General features: G+C 43.7%; 1 protein-coding gene across 1 annotated transcript in view; it reads right to left on the reverse strand.

Moving 5' to 3' along the window:
- Positions 1–18,315, reverse strand: part of LOC137422394 (lysosomal cobalamin transport escort protein LMBD1) — a 39,505-nt gene extending 21,190 nt beyond the window's left edge. The window contains exons 1-3 of the mRNA XM_078773199.1: positions 18,244–18,315; positions 14,408–14,551; positions 1,240–1,324 (exon numbers count right to left, since the gene is read on the reverse strand). Of these exons, the coding sequence (XP_078629325.1) occupies positions 1,240–1,324; positions 14,408–14,488 (166 nt within the window). The 5' untranslated portion in view covers positions 14,489–14,551; positions 18,244–18,315. The remainder of the gene's footprint in view (positions 1–1,239; positions 1,325–14,407; positions 14,552–18,243) is intronic.
- Between the last annotated feature and the right edge of the window lie 596 nt (positions 18,316–18,911).

Consider the following 18,911-nt stretch of genomic DNA (forward strand, 5'->3'; position numbering starts at 1 on the left):
CAAGGCTTTCATCTGCAGCTCAATGGAATACTGCTCTCCCCTCTGGGCTGGTGCTCCTGCCTCACACCTAGCTCGTCTTCACGCTGTTGAAACCAAAGCATTCAGAATCGTTGGAATCTCCCGCGACGAGGCTACCTCCAAGGGCCTTTCACTTACTCACCGCAGGCTTCTACCGACTCCTCTCTGGCCTTGCCCCCCCAGCTCTCTCTGGGCTCTGTCCCCCAAATATTCCTACAGGTCGCACAAGATCTGCCTGCAACCCTCTTATGCTTAAACTGCCAAAATCAAGACTCTCTGCTCACCTTCACTCCTTCATTCCTCTTTTCTACCGCCTCTGGAACAAGCTCCCACACTCCCTTCAATCCCACTCCTCTCTCCAGGTCTTTAAAACAGCTGTTCACCACCATCTCTTATCTTCCCCCATCCAAAACCTTGATCTTTTCTGCCCCCGCTAATTTCACCCCAAATCCACTTTTTTGAAATACCATCTTCTGTCCTGGAAGTCCTTGGTGTCCTTGTGTTTTATACTTCTCCCACCCCCCCCCCCCCTTCCCACCCCTCGTCCCCCCAAACCCTCTCCCTCCCACACATCTATCCCATCTATCCCGATGTCCCTGCTCTCAAATGTTGTGTTTGTGTGCTTCCCCTTCTCTCCCAATCTTGTCTTCCGCTCCCTCTTTTTATATATTTTGTTTGTCTGTTTGATTTGTTTGTGAAATAAATGTTAGCTCTTTCACGAGCCTCGATTCTGTATACAAAAAAAGAAGAAAAGAAATTGAAAAAAAAAAATCATAGTTTGCCGCCACATCCTCCATCTCACAAAATGAGGGTTTGTGTTGACACGAAAGAAGAGAAAATGGCCGAGACGATTGGCGACAGACTGGTAGTTTATACAACGTTGATCAAAGTTAACATTTTAGACTTCACACTAACTTGACCTCGCAGTCACACAAAGGAGCACAAGACCTAAGCCCGTGTGTATTATTGCTACAGCTCTTCACAAAAGGTGAGAGGACTGCTGTTGAGAATGAATCAATGGAACGAGTCATTGACATTCCTTCACAGCAGTGCATATGTCAAGAGGCAAAAGGACCATGGCACCACCTGCCCTGAAGATTGGGTGGCCACAATGCTGATGCTCGTTTCACTGTGTCATGATGTGGGGCATGGGATGAAACAGGCAGGAGTTATAAAGCATAAATAAGGAAGGGGAGAGGGGCAAGGGAGGGGATTGCTTACCAGTTGAGGCTTCAATGGTGCATGGTACCAGATGTATCGACTGCTGAGGAACGTTGGCGTCTGAATGGTTATGCCCGTCCATTTTCTGCAGGGGGAATAAGGGGTTAAAAACATCTAGGCATCTTTTATTTATTGCCATCATTGTGAAAGTAGCCCCAATTGCCCAACATCAGCACATCCATTGTGTGACAACTTAGAATTGGTGAACACACACACAGACACACACACACACACACACACACACACACACACACACACACACACACACACACACACACACACACACACACACACACACACACACACACACACACACACACACACACACACACACACCTCGTGGTGCAAGTCACAAAATGAAATGTCACTCATATTCGGGTTATTCATTTATTGTGTCACAACAACAAAGTTTAAGATATGGGTGCTTCCAATCATGAATTGGTAAGAAGCCTAATGTGCCTAATATGAAATCCAAAATATCATACTGTATATGTATATTGTTGCAGATATGAGGACTGTATTTTTTTTATTGTGTGTATTATTATTACTAGGGCATTGCCCGTACTATATCTATATCTAAAATTATATCCCCCCCCTCTATTTACATGAAATGGTTTGGTCCAAAGCGAACGGCTTCCGGAGTTTGGTAAAGAAATCGCCATCGCGTGCACAAACGCGCAGGAAAGCGAATGAATCGCAAATTCGTTTTTATTAGTTTTAAAACATAGTTTAACGCCAACATAGTTTGCAAACGTGAAATAAATGAATACGCTCTCAAATGTGCCATCCGAGGCAGAGTGTGTCCGCCACGTTCGGCACACGCGATAGTTCGCTGCTCTCTGATTGGTTGAATCGTTTTTTGGACATAGCTCGGTAAGTAATTGTCCGATTAATATGAAACCTTGAAAAGGCACATCCTCGGGTCCCCAGCAATATACCTGGCAAGTTAAAAGTATATCGGACCCGTGGTTGTCGAGAAACAGCGGTCACAGACAAACAAACGTACAAACAGAGATTACTGGAATTATAGATAGATTGCTTGAGTCTGCGCCTCCTGCCTCCGGAGCTGTGTAAAGGTCAAAGGGCGTCCCATAATTAGTCCATAAAGCATCCACACCACAGCTAATCATAGAATACCCCTGTTCGATAGCTTATATCTTATTATGTGTTTTAGGGTAAGGCTGTGTCTCCCATTAATTGAAATACTCCATTGCACCAGTGAAAGAAATAGATTCCCTTCATTCCCACTCCCAAAACTTCCATTCCCCCTTTTCGTCAATTGCCATTCGCATTGCCAACCAACAATTGCCGCCATTGGCCACGAGGCAGGGTTGGGGAAGAAAGGCGGGTCCCCACCTCGTCATAGAGGGGAGGAGTGAGTCAGCCCCACTCAACCAACCACGAACAGGGGGTTGGACTTGGAGAGGGTGTGGAGAGAAACATCGAGGAGGTTCGCGAAGGTGGAGGGGCGGGGCCTATATAACCCGCAGCTTGGGCATTTCCCGAGGAGATGAGCTGTTACAGAGAGACGAGAGGGAGTCCAAGGAGTTGAGACGAGAAGAAGTCCAGGGTTGAACTGCAGCTCGAGCCACCGAAACTGCACTCACTGCAGCTCGAGCCACCGAAACTGCACTTGCTGCAGCTCGAGCCACCGCAACTGCATTTGCTGCAGCTGGAGCCACCGAAACTGCAGCCATAGCAGCGTGAGGCCTGGACGGCAGTTTGGAGCAGGGCCGCGAAGGGGAGGCGGCTGCCCAACGAGTCGATCGGTTGCAGGACCAGTTGGACCTCCCTATCCCGCCAGCCATCCATCTCCCGCCAGTCCTATCATCATTCCCCGCGTGAGTCTGTCCTTGTTTGTTCTGTCCCTGGGTTAATTAAGACTGTAGGTAAGCTAGCGTTGCACTGTGTATCTAATCTCGTCTGTAAATAAACGTGACTGCTTTCTTCCTACTTATATGTGTAAATAATAAATCCAATTACTCTTCTGTACGTCTTCTCGTCTTATTCTTTTCCTCTTTGTATTCGGTCGCTTTAGAGTTTTCCATATTGAGCAGCCGCGGTGCGATACGGCCAACGTTTGGGTGGAATCGGGTTCTAGTCGGGGAATAACTGTTCGGTCGCGGTAATACCACCGCTCGGTCAAAATAACATCTTAACCGCGTCCGTAACAATATACATATATGTAACCCGGGGAGTGTGATAGGAAAATCCTGTCTCTGAGCTCTGCAGGCACTTCCTTCGACCTCATGGCTTGATTTTTGCTCTGATATGCATTGTCAGCTGTGAGACCTTATATAGACAGGTGTGTGCCTTTCCAAATCATGTCCAATCAATTGAATTTACCACAGGTGGACTCCAATCAAGGTGTAGAAACATCTCAAACACGATCAAGAGAAATGGGAGGCACCTAAGCTAAATTTCAAGTGTCATACCAAAGGGTATGAATACTTATGTCAATGTGATATTTCAGTTTTTCTTTTTAATAAATTTGCAAAACTTTCTAAAATCCTGTTTTCTCGTTGTCATTATGGGGTATTGAGTGTAGATTGATGAGGGAAAAATGAATTTAAACGATTTCAGCATAAGGCTGCAACATAACAAAATGTGAAAAAAGTGAAGGGGTCTGAATACTTTCTGAATGCACTGTATACATATATACCGAGGAGAGGGTAGTACAGTGTCCTAGCGAAGCTGATACTAATCAGCGTGACAATAAACCAATCTCAACTACTGCTTCTAAATAAACAAAATGACTATTAATTCGGATGACCAGCTGGCTAAACAGCATCAAATAAATCTCATCGAAAATGGAAAGCTACATGGTGGCCTCCAGGCAAGTACAATGTTTGGTTTGCACCCAATTGAAATCCAAATAACTCAATCTCACATTAATGTCTTAATGAGCAAACATTCCAGACCCACATTGATTGGATGCAAACTGCTGAGGTTTGCAACTTGGAAACACGCTGACAAGCAGACTTTCCTTTTGGGGTGTTCAAGGAATTATTGGGTGCGACCAAACAAGATTTTTTTTTTTTCTGACAACACTTGACAGGTGAGCGGTACGAGTCTGTCGAAGTTATCTGGCACAAGGCCACCTTTTGTGAATATCACAGGTGAGTGGCACATTCAGACGAGCATGCCAAGCAAACACCCGAGGATATGCGGGATTTGTATGCTTCGGAGAGGCTGGCAAATCATTTCATGGGCAACTAGTTCAACCACCTGGGTAGTGAAAATTAAGGATGACTCAAAAATTCATTTACTTCCTATAGGGGAAAAAAAAAAGCAACAATAAGTCGGGCAGAACGAGAAACAGCTCGGGGGGCAGGTGCGAGTGGGATAACAAATATGGCCTTCCGGCAGCTCTCAAGTGGAGTGTGCAAGAAACAACACGAGCCCGGTGAAGTGTTCTAATGGCCATTGGGTGCGTGACATGCTCCCCGCTTTCCTCACCCCCACTCCATTACCCTCACCGTTTTCCAAGTGCATATTCTTATGAGGAAATTTGACGTGGGGATTCAAATTAAGGAATGCATTCGATTCACCGTAAGGCAAGGCATTTCCAAATCCCACATCGTAGCCGGATAAGCACCGGGTACACAACACGCCTTTCATAAGTACGATAGCCGATGGATATACATTAACCCCTGCCTCGAGGAATGCGAGGGGTAAAAATCGACATTATTGAAATTAGTACTTCACAAAATCAAGAACGAGAAAGGTGTTGTGCTGTGGATACTTGTGAAATCCCAAAAAACAATATGCTTCCAGGTTTTTGATCGGTGAACCAATATGTAAATTCTGTTCTACCTTGTGGAGTACCTACCCTCTGGGTGGCTGGAGATCGCACATTACTTGCTGAAAAGGTATAGTCTGTATATTTATGGATTCCAAGGCCAACTACACTCTTGGATTGCTGCCTTCCGCCACTCTCGTAGCCAACATGTGGCCGGTCCTAAGGCATACTTTCTTCTCCTCCTCCTCTCATTGTCAAGGCTGGAGGCCCATCAGCCTGGAACCCAAGGCAGTGTTCGAAGCCCCATCTTATCACTCATCTTCATCGATGATGTCACCAATTCTCTGGAAAATCATCTTTATCTAATTGCTGATGACGCCACTCTCTCCTGTGACATCCTTCACCCTTATCTCAGACAGGCAGCAGCCTCTTCCGTCTCCCTGATAAAAATCAAACTGGTCAAACACTTGGAACATGTTTTGGAAAATCTCGATAAATCAGTCTCTGTCTGTCTGTCTGCCTCTCTCTCAAAGGACCAAATGCAAACACTCCCATATACTTTCTCAACAACCGTTTCAAAGAGGCTCAGTCACTCAAAACCCTTTGGTCCATAATCTCTCTTAGGCAAGCCACATTTCAAAGCTGGCCTCCAAAGCCAGATGATGACTTGGTATCCTCCCTCTTCCTGATTTCTTCCTTGGCACATATTCAATCCACCTGCAAGGCTTTCATCCATAACTTTATGGAGGACTGCTCCACCCCCCCCCCCCCCTCTGGGCTGGCTCCCCTGCCTCACATCTTGCTCAGCTTGACGCCGTGGAAACCAGGGCTTTCAAGATCTTCAGAACCTCTCGTGGTGAAGCCGAGTCGATGGGCCTATCACTACGCCATCCACTTCAACATTCTGGTCTTGCACTCTCTGCCCTCTCCATGCTCTTCACCTCTCTTCCCCCCTCCAAGTATCTGCTGGATGCACATGCTCCACCAGAAAAACAAAATTGATTTCTTCAAAATGCCAACAGGATTAGAAGAGCACCGGGCAATGCCGGATACTCCTACTAGTATTAACCCTAGGATGCTAGTATTACAAAGCTGATGAACTAGAAAAACGAAGGTGATGGCAAGTGATAAAGCATGTGGTGAGGTGGAAAGAACTGGGAAGTGGCCATGTGCTGTGTGCAGGAAGGGTGTCGGAGTGAACTCCATTCAATGTACAATGTGCGCTGAGTGGGTTCATCAAAAATGTAGTGGTCGGAGAGGGTCATTAACCAGTGTGGCAGCTACATTCAAATGTAAGGTGTGCACAGAGGGAGCTGCAGATGGAGGAAATGTTGAGTTGGATCTTGGAGATGGCATGAAGCTGGAAGGTGTGAAAACATTTTGCTACCTCGGAGACATTCTGAATGGAGAAGGTGGATCAGACTCGGCAACGGTTGCTGGAGTGAGATGTGCATGGAAGAAGTTTCGGGAACTGAGTGGCGTGCTGATGAGGAGGGGAGTGTCGTTGAAGCTGAAGGTAAAGGTGTATGCTGCATGTGTGAGAAGTGTTATGATTTATGGGAGTGAGACATGGGTCATGAATGTAGAGCAGCAACGAAGGCTGGAAAGGGTGGAAATGCAAATGGTTCGGTGGATGTGTGGAGTATCGTTGCGAGAGAGAGGAAGACAAATGATGAATTGTGAAAGATGATGGGAATAGAGCTTGTGATTGATGCTGTGAAGAGGAACAGGTTGAGATGGTTTGGTCATGTGATGAGGAAAGATGAAAGTGACTGGTTGAGAAGAGTGATGGAAATGAATGTAGAAGGAAGTAGAGGACGGGGAAGACCAAGAAAGACTTGGCTAAAGATGGTGGAAGAAGAAATGCGGGCAAGGGGGTTAACAAGGAGAGATGCAGAAAATAGGGCAAGATGGAGAAGATCGTCATGGGGACCGCAAGGCTAACCCCGGCTCTAGCAGGGAAAATGGCCTTTAAAAAAATGCCTGTTGTTGTTGTTGTTGATGCGAGTATTCATCCAATGGACCCGGATGCCCATAGAATGCCTTCAGGCAATGCATCCTAGGGTTAAATAAGGCAATCATCTGTATGTGTATGAATATGTATAACACGAATATACATCTAAAAATCACAAGGAAAACTTATCAAAGGCCTTCCGGCCTTTACTTACCAAACTTATCAAAACTTATCAAAGACTTATCAAAGACAACTTATCATTTTCACCCAATCTCCATCAAACTTTGCATACGTGTTGGTTTCAAACTTTGCATCCAGCGTCAGGTCATGGACAAAAATATCCCATCCTCCCACCTTACGAGTGCGAGGGGGAGCCAACCTACAATTTTCACCTGTCCACGTCACAGTGCGAGTGGTTTATTGACCCCGATGCAGACGGAGGATTATTAGCCACGGAACAAAATACATTTGCCCCACTTCCCCAATACAATCAAAAATTTCTCCCTACAACTACCCCCTCCACCCTCAAGATTACTGCCGAAGGGATCGGGTGTTTCTAATATGTTAAATTCAGACAAAATCCATGCGAAGAAAAATAAACAACAACCATCAAAGGGAAGTGCACGAAATACAGCGATGTGCAGGTAATGCAGACCATTAGGTATACAAAGGTCGTGCATGCGAGCTGGCTAAAAGCACCGCAACATTTCCTGATGGAATATACCATTAAAACCTAATGACGGCTGCTTGCAAAGTAGTCAGGTGGTTATAGAGAAAAAGGTCTCAACTTTAAAACAAGTCAAGGAGGTAAATCATCTGTCCATCGTAGTCATTGACTTGGTTGTGAGAGAGAAAAAAATGAACATATGTCACCCACAGGGTGAACCGTATCTTGCCATTTGACCTTGACCTTAATAATTTCGTATGGTGAATAGTATGTCTTCATGACCAACGCACATGAAATATTGAAAGATTTTGATGAGAACTGAGGAAATAATTTTTTCATGAAAATTCCGTTTTTTCGTCATGACGTCATCAAATGACGTCATAGCGTCAAACTGTTTACAGATCTGGGAAGCACTCATCAAGGGCATTCATATGAGGTATTACTCGATATGGTACCTACGATTTAAAAATTTGACCTTGGGGTCAATAATTTTCGACCTCCAGCGCTAACCATGAAGGTCAAGGCCGATCGCCACCAAAAACTAATCAGCTGAGCGCCGGACCATATACTAGATTCCCATGAAGTTTGGAGACGATCCGATCAAAGTTACTCAAAAAATTAGTGTTTCGTCGACCTCCATGATTGACCACAAAGTGACCTTGACCTTTGACCTTGACCTTCAAAATTTTGTGTGCTGAAGGGTATCTCTATAGGACTCTGATATGCGAAGTTACAGGAGTTTCCAATAATAACTGTGGTCTACAGAGTGATCTAAACGTGAAAAAAAATGATTAACCACAAACAAATGAATGACCTTCAAAATGACCTTGAAGGTCAAGGCCGATCGACACCAAAAACTAATCAGCTGAGCGCCATACCACACCCTATATACCCACCAAGTTTGGAGATCATAAGATCAAAGTTACTCAAAAAATAAGGGTTTCGTTGACCTCCATGATTGACCGCAAAGTGACCTTGACCTTTGACCTTGACCTTCAAAATTTTGTGTGCTGAAGGGTATCTCTATAGGACTCTGATATGCGAAGTTACAGGAGTTTCCAATAATAACTGTGGTCTACAGAGTGATCTAAACGTGAAAAAAAAATGATTAACCACAAACAAAAAAACAAACAAAATAAACCTATGTCACCCACAGGGTGAACCGTATCTTGCCAAAATGTGAACATGAGTGACTTGCTTCAGGTCACACTGAGGTGAACAGAACTGCTATCCACTAGAAGCGACTCTTTGAGGAATGTCTGCCCACGAGATATTGAAAGATTTTGATGAGAACTGAGGAAATAATTTTTTCATGAAAATTCCGTTTTTTCGTCATGACGTCATCAAATGACGTCATAGCGTCAAACTGTTTACAGATCTGGGAAGCACTCATCAAGGGCATTCATATGAGGTATTACTCGATATGGTACCTACGATTTCAAAATTTGACCTTGGGGTCAATAATTTTCGACCTCCAGCGCTAACCATGAAGGTCAAGGCCGATCGCCACCAAAAACTAATCAGCTGAGCGCCGGACCATATACTAGATTCCCATGAAGTTTGGAGACGATCCGATCAAAGTTACTCAAAAAATAACGATTTCAACATTTGACCTTGGGGTCAATAATTTTCGACCTCCAGCGCTAACCATGAAGGTCAAGGCCGATCGCCACCAAAAACTAATCAGCTGAGCGCCGGACCATATACTAGATTCCCATGAAGTTTGGAGACGATCCGATCAAAGTTACTCAAAAAATAAGGGTTTCGTCGACCTCCATGATTGACCACAAAGTGACCTTGACCTTTGACCTTGACCTTCAAAATTTTGTGTGCTGAAGGGTATCTCTATAGGACTCTGATATGCGAAGTTACAGGAGTTTCCAATAATAACTGTGGTCTACAGAGTGATCTGAAGGTCAAGGTCAAAGGTCAAGGTCGACCTCCAGCGCTAACCATGAAGGTCAAGGCCGATCGCCACAAAAAACTAATCAGCTGAGCGCCGGACCATATACTAGATTCCCATGAAGTTTGGAGACGATCCGATCAAAGTTACTCAAAAAATAACGATTTCAACATTTGACCTTGGGGTCAATAATTTTCGACCTCCAGCGCTAACCATGAAGGTCAAGGCCGATCGCCACCAAAAACTAATCAGCTGAGCGCCGGACCATATACTAGATTCCCATGAAGTTTGGAGACGATCCGATCAAAGTTACTCAAAAAATAAGGGTTTCGTCGACCTCCATGATTGACCACAAAGTGACCTTGACCTTTGACCTTGACCTTCAAAATTTTGGGTGCTGAAGGGTATCTCTATAGGACTCTGATATGCGAAGTTACAGGAGTTTCCAATAATAACTGTGGTCTACAGAGTGATCTAAACGTGGAAAAAAAATGATTAACCACAAACAAAAAAACAAAAAAAAAAACAAACAAAAAAACAAACATACAAGCTGACTAATACATCTTGCAAAAACTTCGTTTTGGCAAGATAATAAAAACATATGTCACCCACAGGGTGAACCGTATCTTGCCAAAATGTGAACATGAGTGACTTGCTTCAGGTCACACTGAGGTGAACAGAACTGCTATCCACTAGAAGCGACTCTTTGAGGAATGTCTGCCCACGAGATATTCCGATGATAAATCGTTCTAGAGAGTGACCTTGAAAAATACGTGTTTGCCTTATAACGTCACCAAATGACGTCATTTATATAATGTCTAAATATGTTTGGAAAGCACTCAACAAGGGCTTCAATTTGAGGTACTACTCGATATGGTAACTGAAACTTGAAAATTTTACCTTTTGGTCAAAATTGAATGACCTTCAAAATGACCTTGAAGGTCAAGGCCGATCGACACCAAAAACTAATCAACTGAGCGCCATACCACACCCTATATACCCACCAAGTTTGGAGATCATAAGATCAAAGTTACTCAAAAAATAAGGGTTTCGTTGACCTCCATGATTGACCGCAAAGTGACCTTGACCTTTGACCTTGACCTTAATAATTTCGTATGGTGAATAGTATGTCTTCATGACCAACGCACATGAAATATTGAAAGATTTTGATGAGAACTGAGGAAATAATTTTTTCATGAAAATTCCGTTTTTTCGTCATGACGTCATCAAATGACGTCATAGCGTCAAACTGTTTACAGATCTGGGAAGCACTCATCAAGGGCATTCATATGAGGTATTACTCGATATGGTACCTACGATTTCAAAATTTGACCTTGGGGTCAATAATTTTCGACCTCCAGCGCTAACCATGAAGGTCAAGGCCGATCGCCACCAAAAACTAATCAGCTGAGCGCCGGACCATATACTAGATTCCCATGAAGTTTGGAGACGATCCGATCAAAGTTACTCAAAAAATAAGGATTTCAACATTTGACCTTGGGGTCAATAATTTTCGACCTCCAGCGCTAACCATGAAGGTCAAGGCCGATCGCCACCAAAAACTAATCAGCTGAGCGCCGGACCATATACTAGATTCCCATGAAGTTTGGAGACGATCCGATCAAAGTTACTCAAAAAATAAGGGTTTCGTCGACCTCCATGATTGACCACAAAGTGACCTTGACCTTTGACCTTGACCTTCAAAATTTTGTGTGCTGAAGGGTATCTCTATAGGACTCTGATATGCGAAGTTACATGCGAAGATATGCGAAGATATGGTACCTACGATTTCAACATTTGACCTTGGGGTCAATAATTTTCGACCTCCAGCGCTAACCATGAAGGTCAAGGCCGATCGCCACCAAAAACTAATCAGCTGAGCGCCGGACCATATACTAGATTCCCATGAAGTTTGGAGACGATCCGATCAAAGTTACTCAAAAAATAAGGGTTTCGTCGACCTCCATGATTGACCACAAAGTGACCTTGACCTTTGACCTTGACCTTCAAAATTTTGTGTGCTGAAGGGTATCTCTATAGGACTCTGATATGCGAAGTTACAGGAGTTTCCAATAATAACTGTGGTCTACAGAGTGATCTAAACGTGAAAAAAAATGATTAACCACAAACAAAAAAACAAAAAAACAAACAAAAAAACAAACATACAAGCTGACTAATACATCTTGCAAAAACTTCGTTTTGGCAAGATAACAAACAAACAAACATACAAGCTGACTGATACATCTTGCAAAAACTTCGTTTTGGCAAGATAACAAACAAACAAACAAACAAACATACAAGCTGACTGATACATCTTGCAAAAACTTCGTTTTGGCAAGATAAAAATGTAAGGAGTGGATGCATCCAGTTAAGGGTGGCGGAGCATGAGGACGAGGTGCGTGGGTCGTTTGGTGTTTGGCTTTGTGTGCGTATGCGTGCGAGTGTGCGTGGACGCATCTGTGTAGCCTGCCCACTTGCCAAAATAAAACATGTTATGCTCCACATGTATAGCACAATGTAAGCCTGCATAAAACTACCAAGCCGGAAAACATAATTTGTACCTGGACCACCTGATGATACTGTCACATGTACAAGGCAGTACACACGGTGGCCATTCCCTGCACACTCCATACCAGCGCAGGATTAACCTTTTGAGGGCCTGGCACCAAACAAATTTGTAGGCCTGCATTTGGGGAACCATTGCAAAAAAATAATAATAAAAATCTGCGTGTGTGGTACTGGAACTGGAATGTACACCATTAAAAGTGCCGTGACGTCACACGCCAGGAAATGGTAATATGTTAATAGCATGTTTTTTAAAAGTAGCATTAATTTCCATACATATTTATTGAAATTTGCAATGTGTATGCTTTAAAAAGAAAATCTATCTTTCTCACTATGGGCCCTTTCTGATTGTGGGCCTGGTGCCGAGGTGCCATTGGCACTGTTGTAAACCAGGCCCTGCTCCAGTGCTCCATACACATCGGACATCACCCCAGAACAGCCAAATTGTGATTGATTGAATTGAACCATTTGGGGCGAACACGACTTTGGCTTCTAAACCTAATGTTTGTTGCTATTTGACACACCGGTGGGGACAAAGCGAACATCCCCACAGAGATAGTTAAGTTTGATGATGGCAAAAAAAACAACAATAATCATAATCCTATTCACAAAAAAATATGAACAAATGACAACGTACAAAATGGATGGACCTCAGCAGTTAACCAACATGGAATGTACGTACTGTAGCGGCTACCGCTGGGTATACACAATCGCCTTGCACCTACCGAGGACGCGGAGCGATCACCATGCCGGGCTCGTCCAGGACGCCCGGGCATGCCCGCTCTCGACTTGCCAGGCCTCGTCCGGGACGCCCGGGCATGCCCAGACACGCCGGGGCATGCCCGCTCTCGACTTGCCAGGCCTCGTCCAGGACGCCCAGGCACGCCCCCCCTCGCCTTTCCCGGGCAAACGCTCCGGGATAATGTGTATATATATTGCTGCCCGATAAACGGGCTTTTCAGAGTACCCGAGTTGATTTGACGCAATAAAGAAACTCGGACGAATTCCAGCTTTTTGTCGCGTCCATTCTTCCGATTTACGTTGGTGCATAGCTCCTACAGTACTTAATTTCCGAAAATCAAAATGTGATTTTTTTTTGTCATAGGTAAGTACGCACAAAAGGGAGTGCCAGGGATGTCATGAAATGCAAAAAGAAAGCAACACACCGGATGTAAAGAATGAAATATGGAAATATTGGAGGAAGAAAACCACAGAGTGCCTCATCATCATCACCCATGGTGAGGCAGGAAATGGACCCGATCAATGGCAACTCAATGAAGCAAGTATAAGGAGTAGTCCAAGGCTGCCCTGTTCTGTCGTGATGTCACATGCTTCAGCATGCTGCCAAAACTCAGATGGCCCTCTTTCTCACCAGAAATAACGGAACACAACTATCACTCTTGAGAGCAGGCCTTTCTTCCTCAAGTGTCTGCAGAGAAGTGCTCCGGCCAACTTTCATCAAAAGCTGCTCACTCGTGACCTGTTCTAGATGGCCTGCATCACACCTCGCAGCAGAGTATCGCTGCGCATAGACCCACGCTGAATCCCGACCCAGGTGTCTTTGGCTCACAAGACGTATGTAGCAGTAAATAAATGGGAGTAATTCATAATCATTAAAGAGGTGTTGGGGTGGGGAGCAGGGAAGAGGGAAAACTAGGACTGCAGAACAAACCACATGGTTTACCTTACACATATTCACAAAGTACACTGAACTCTACCTTGACCCACCCGTCGAGTACCCACATAGCCGAGAGAATGTGGATATGTGGATACTCTTCAACTAAGTGGATAATGTCCGACTTAACACAGTATACGTATGTATAGGTGGCATTTTGCCCTTTTATACAAATATTGTCACAGGTAGGGGCTGTGGGGGTCACACCCATTCGCAAGCATGTCGGAGTACGTTCATGATGCACAGCACTCATACGAGTAGCCGTTGCTGGTTAATTTTACTGTAATATATTGTTACTAGAATTATACATCAGGTGGGTTAGAGGAAAGGGGCTGCAGGAGAAAGAGAGTGAAAGAGAAAGCATGAGAAAGTAAAAGAGAAAGACTGAAAGAGATACAAAGATGTAGATATATAGAGATAAACCTGGTAGTGTAAATAAAAAACAAAGTACTTTGTATTATAAACATCAAATGATTGAGCAGCACTGTAAAAATCTTGGAGCATCATTGTACATTTTGGAGAAAAAAAATAAGCCGATTCAGTGAAGGTGGCTGGGTTCATCCCAACTTGTGCCGTCTACCTAGACTCACCCATTGATTTTAATATCAAATAAACAGAGGATAGTGATAAAATTTCAAGGCATTGAAGAAAAAGGGTCTCACCAAGTACATCTGGCTGCCAAACATGGTGTATTGTGGAGCAAGGACGTGCAGTGCATAACTCATGTACAACACAATCAGCATGAGGATGAGGCAGACGAGCAGGAGGGCCTGTGGCCTCGTCCGGCGAGGCTGCACTTTATACAGCTGCATACACCACCATGAAAGGGAGTGGGGTGCAGGGGTGGAGGAGGCCGAGGGGGGGAGAGAGGGAAAAAAGTAGGCATAAAATGTGTGTGTGTGTGTGTGTGTGTGTGTGTGTGTGTGTGTGTGTGTGTGTGTGTGTGTGTGTGTGTGTACCTTCATCTTTATTGTCCCATATTCAGGGAAATTATTCTTTGGTGACACCGTAAGTTGACAATCATTAAAACATAAAACACAAAGGGAATAAGAAAACAAAATAAAAAGATATAAAATATAAAATTTGGAAGATGGACTAAACAGCAAAATGGCGAGGAATTTGAATTTAGCATTTGAATTGCACATGGTACAAATGACCTTTTGAAAATGTTCTTCTTCATTCTCCTTACACGAGAGCGTCTCCCTGATGGCAGTTTTTCAAAAAGTCCGGTCAAGAAATTACTTTCATCGGTACACACCTGCACCACCTTCCTTTTCAGTGCTCGCAAGTATAGAGACTCCAGACTGGTTGAAGGCCCACCTACAGCTTTAAATGCCAGTGTAATGACCTTTCTCAATCGTGACTTATTCCGCACATTAAGATAACTGTACCAGAAAATCAAATTAAATGACAAAACACTGATCAGTAAGGAATTGGTCAACATCCGCATCACACGTGAGCTAACACCAAATGAATTGAACTTCCTGAGAAGATACAATCTTTGCATTGATTTATTGTCCGCAGTATCAGTATTTCCATCAAAAGTTAACTTATCAATAATGGTGCCCAGGTATTTAATTTTGTTAACAATTTCCACCTTATCACCATTTATGGGTACAAGCTCATGATTGTGACCTTTCCGAAAGTCCAAAATCATCTCTTGAGTTTTACACACATTCAGAGTAAGACAGAAGTCCCCACACCACTTGTTCAATGTGTCGATCTCATCGAGGTAAAGATACAAAGGATGATTGATCGGAAAGACAGCCAACAATGGAGGTATTGACTGTGTACTTAATAAAGTTACAAACTTCTTCAAGAGCCAGGCATCCATTGGTGTACAAACTGAACAGTAGAGGTGACAATACACCGCCTTGTGGAGCACCAGTATTCAAGATTGATAACTTGGATAAGCAACCATCCACCCTCACCTGCTGAAGACGGTCTCGTAAAAAAAACTTTCCACCCAGAGTATGATATGGGGGTTCAGGCACAGGTCACAACACTTTCAGAAGGGTAAATGGTTGCATAGTGTTAAAGGCTGACGAGAAATCGATAAATAACACACAGACATAGGTTCCATTCTGGTCAAGGTGACTTGTGATTAGATGAAGTAAACTGAGCCAGGCATCTTCAACACCTCGTCTTGCTTTGTATGCAAATAGTAAAGGATCCAGTTTAGGAGTTACATCTGATGTTATAAACTTCACCATCAATTTCTCCATACATTTACACAAGATGGAGGTAAGGGCAACAGGTCTATAATCATTGAGCTGCCTTGGGTGAACCTTTTTTGGCACGGGAATAATGAGGGACTTTTTCCAACAAATAGGAACAGTACGAGTAGTTAAAAGTAACTGAAACAATCGAGTAACAACATTACGAAGTTCCAAACAGAACTCTTTAGGAATACAAGACTTGATGCCATCTGGACCACATGCCTTCCTTTTACTCAACACCCTAAAACACCTCATGGCATCAGCCTCACAAATTACCGGCATAGGACACGCTCGAGTATCTAGATCCTGACAGAGAGCTTCACATTTTACTCGGTTTCCTGGAACATCAAATCTCGTGTAAAAGTCACTCAATTCAGCGACAAATTTGGAATCTGGAACATTCGTGGGCAATCTACCATCCTTGAGCCTCTCATTCATGCCCATCATATGCCTGAGTCCCCTCCAAGCATTTCGAGCATCACCATCGTGAAGTTGTTCTTCAATCTTATCCTTGTACGACCGTTTACACTTGCCGATGACAGAGCGCAATTCTTTCTTCGCCACCCTGAGGACGGAGTCATCCTTCTTCAGGAATGCATGTTTCTTCTTCTTCATCAAACAAGTCTTCACTTCAGCGGTAACCCAAGGTTTGTTATTGGGAAACATGCGAATGGTTCTCTCTGTGATCACGAGGTCCTCACAGAACTTCACATAATCTGTGATAGTCTCAGTAAGTTAATCAGGGTCGTCACAAGTCGAAAAATACATCCCAGTCTGTGCATAGGAAACAGCCCTTCAAACGTTCATTATCCTCCGCCTTTCTGGTTTTAACCTTCTTGCAAGTAACCGGCATTCTTTTCACCTTTCGTCTATATGTAGGCAGGAGATGGACCACCTTATGGTCTGTATGTAGGTAAGAGATGGACCACCTTATGGTATGATCGTCCGATCGCAGGAGCTCATTTCGCCACATAAGCATGTTCAGTGTTATCATAACATTTGTCCAACGTCCTGTTACCACGGGTAGCAACATCCACATACTGATCGAGCTGAGGGAGTTCCTGATCGAGGTCACATTGATTGAAATCCCCAAGAATCAGGATTGATTGATCCGTTGAACGGGCGGTCGCTCCATTGTAACTTTCTGCGATTCGTTCCGAAGCGCATTTAAAGTACGGCCCCGGTGCATACGTCAGAATAATAGTGCAGTGGCCAAATTCAAGTGACAGGTAGTAGGGTCGGAAAGACATCGTCAGTATCTCCACGTCCTTGAAATGGTACCGTATAAAATGAATGAATGATCGTTTAAGGCCATTTTCCCCGCTAGAGCAGGGGTTAGCCTTGCGGGCGCCATGACCTCATGGTTCCCTGTTTGAGGCAATGTTTTTATGGCCGGATGCCCTTCCTGGCGCCAACCCTTAGTCGCCTCTTACGATGCGCAGGGATACGGTGTACCTATTCTAAACCGGGGTACACACCGGGATCATTCATCCCAGCAAGCTGGTACTCAATTTGCCGACCTCGGAAGGATGACAGGCTGAGTCAACCCCCCGGTGTTAATTTAGCGATCGACCGGGATTCCAACCCAGGATCCCAAGCCGGCACCTTAACCGCTAAGCCAACACATTCGAACCCAGGATCCTAGGATCCCAAGCCGGCACCCTAACCGCTAAGCCAACACCAGTACCGTATAAAATGTTTGGCCCAATTCAAATTCACCAGCATACACAAACCGCCACAGTTACCTTTGGCCTTGCCCGATGACGCGTCTATCGGCCCCGATCCTCTCAAATCCATTGAAGGACACGTCACCCCCTTCACCAAGCCATGTCTCGGAGAAACACACCACAGATGAGGTCCGATAGTACCAGTCGAACCTCACGAGGGCATCCAGTTCATCAGTTTTGTTCTTCATTGAGCGAAAGTTTATCAGAGTCAAAACAGGAAGGGGTACCTCGTGGTTTCTGCATTTAAGCCGCTGATTAAGACCTCCACGAGAAGCTCGTGTTTTCTTTTCCTTTATTCTGAAAGCACCATTCAATGCCAAGTTCACAACTCTCTGCAAAGCACCACCAACACCATTGAAATGCAGGTTCAGCAAGGCCTCGCAAGTATACGTGATGATGACATCTTGGAAAGAACGTCCGTGAAGTGAAGAACAGATACCGGCCAACAAGTGCAGTAGCAGAAAAACCCCGAAACCATTTCGACACCAACAAAGGCCATGAATCTCCATCTTCCATTTACCAATAAAAATCCAATCATATAAAACAAAGTACCGTAGCGACGAAACAACAGAAGAGTAAAGAGCCGGTGTCACACGAGGACAGCTGCAGTGCACCGCCCCCTACAGGACCAAACGAAAAATCTGTAAAAGTTTGTATATATATATGCCGTGATTCGGATATATATATATATATATATATATATATATATATATATATATATATATATATATATATATATATATATATATATATATATATATATATATATATATATATATATATATATATATATAATCGTTAGATTAAATAAGACACGGACGTAGCTTCAGGACGTCGATCTTTAATTGTCGACAAGCTTTCGACCAACAAAGGTCTTCTTCTGAGTCAGCCCCAAGTTCAACGGAACTTCCGTTGAACTTGGGGCTGACTCAGAAGAAGACCTTCGTTGGTCGAAAGCTTGTCGACAATTAAAGATCGACGTCCTGAAGCTACGTCCGCATCTTATTTAATCTAACGATTATTTATTCAATACAAATGAGACGCCCTGCTCGTACTTTGGAGTTTCTACTATTTCTTACAGATATATATATATATATATATATATATATATATATATATATATATATATATATATATATATATATATATATATATATATATATATATATATATATATACACAGACTTGGCATTTAATATGGAATATTTTTTTTGTGGGGG

Source organism: Myxine glutinosa, chromosome 2 (assembly GCF_964187855.1).
Source record: "Myxine glutinosa chromosome 2, kmMyxGlut1.1, whole genome shotgun sequence".
NCBI lineage: Eukaryota > Metazoa > Chordata > Myxini > Myxiniformes > Myxinidae > Myxine > Myxine glutinosa.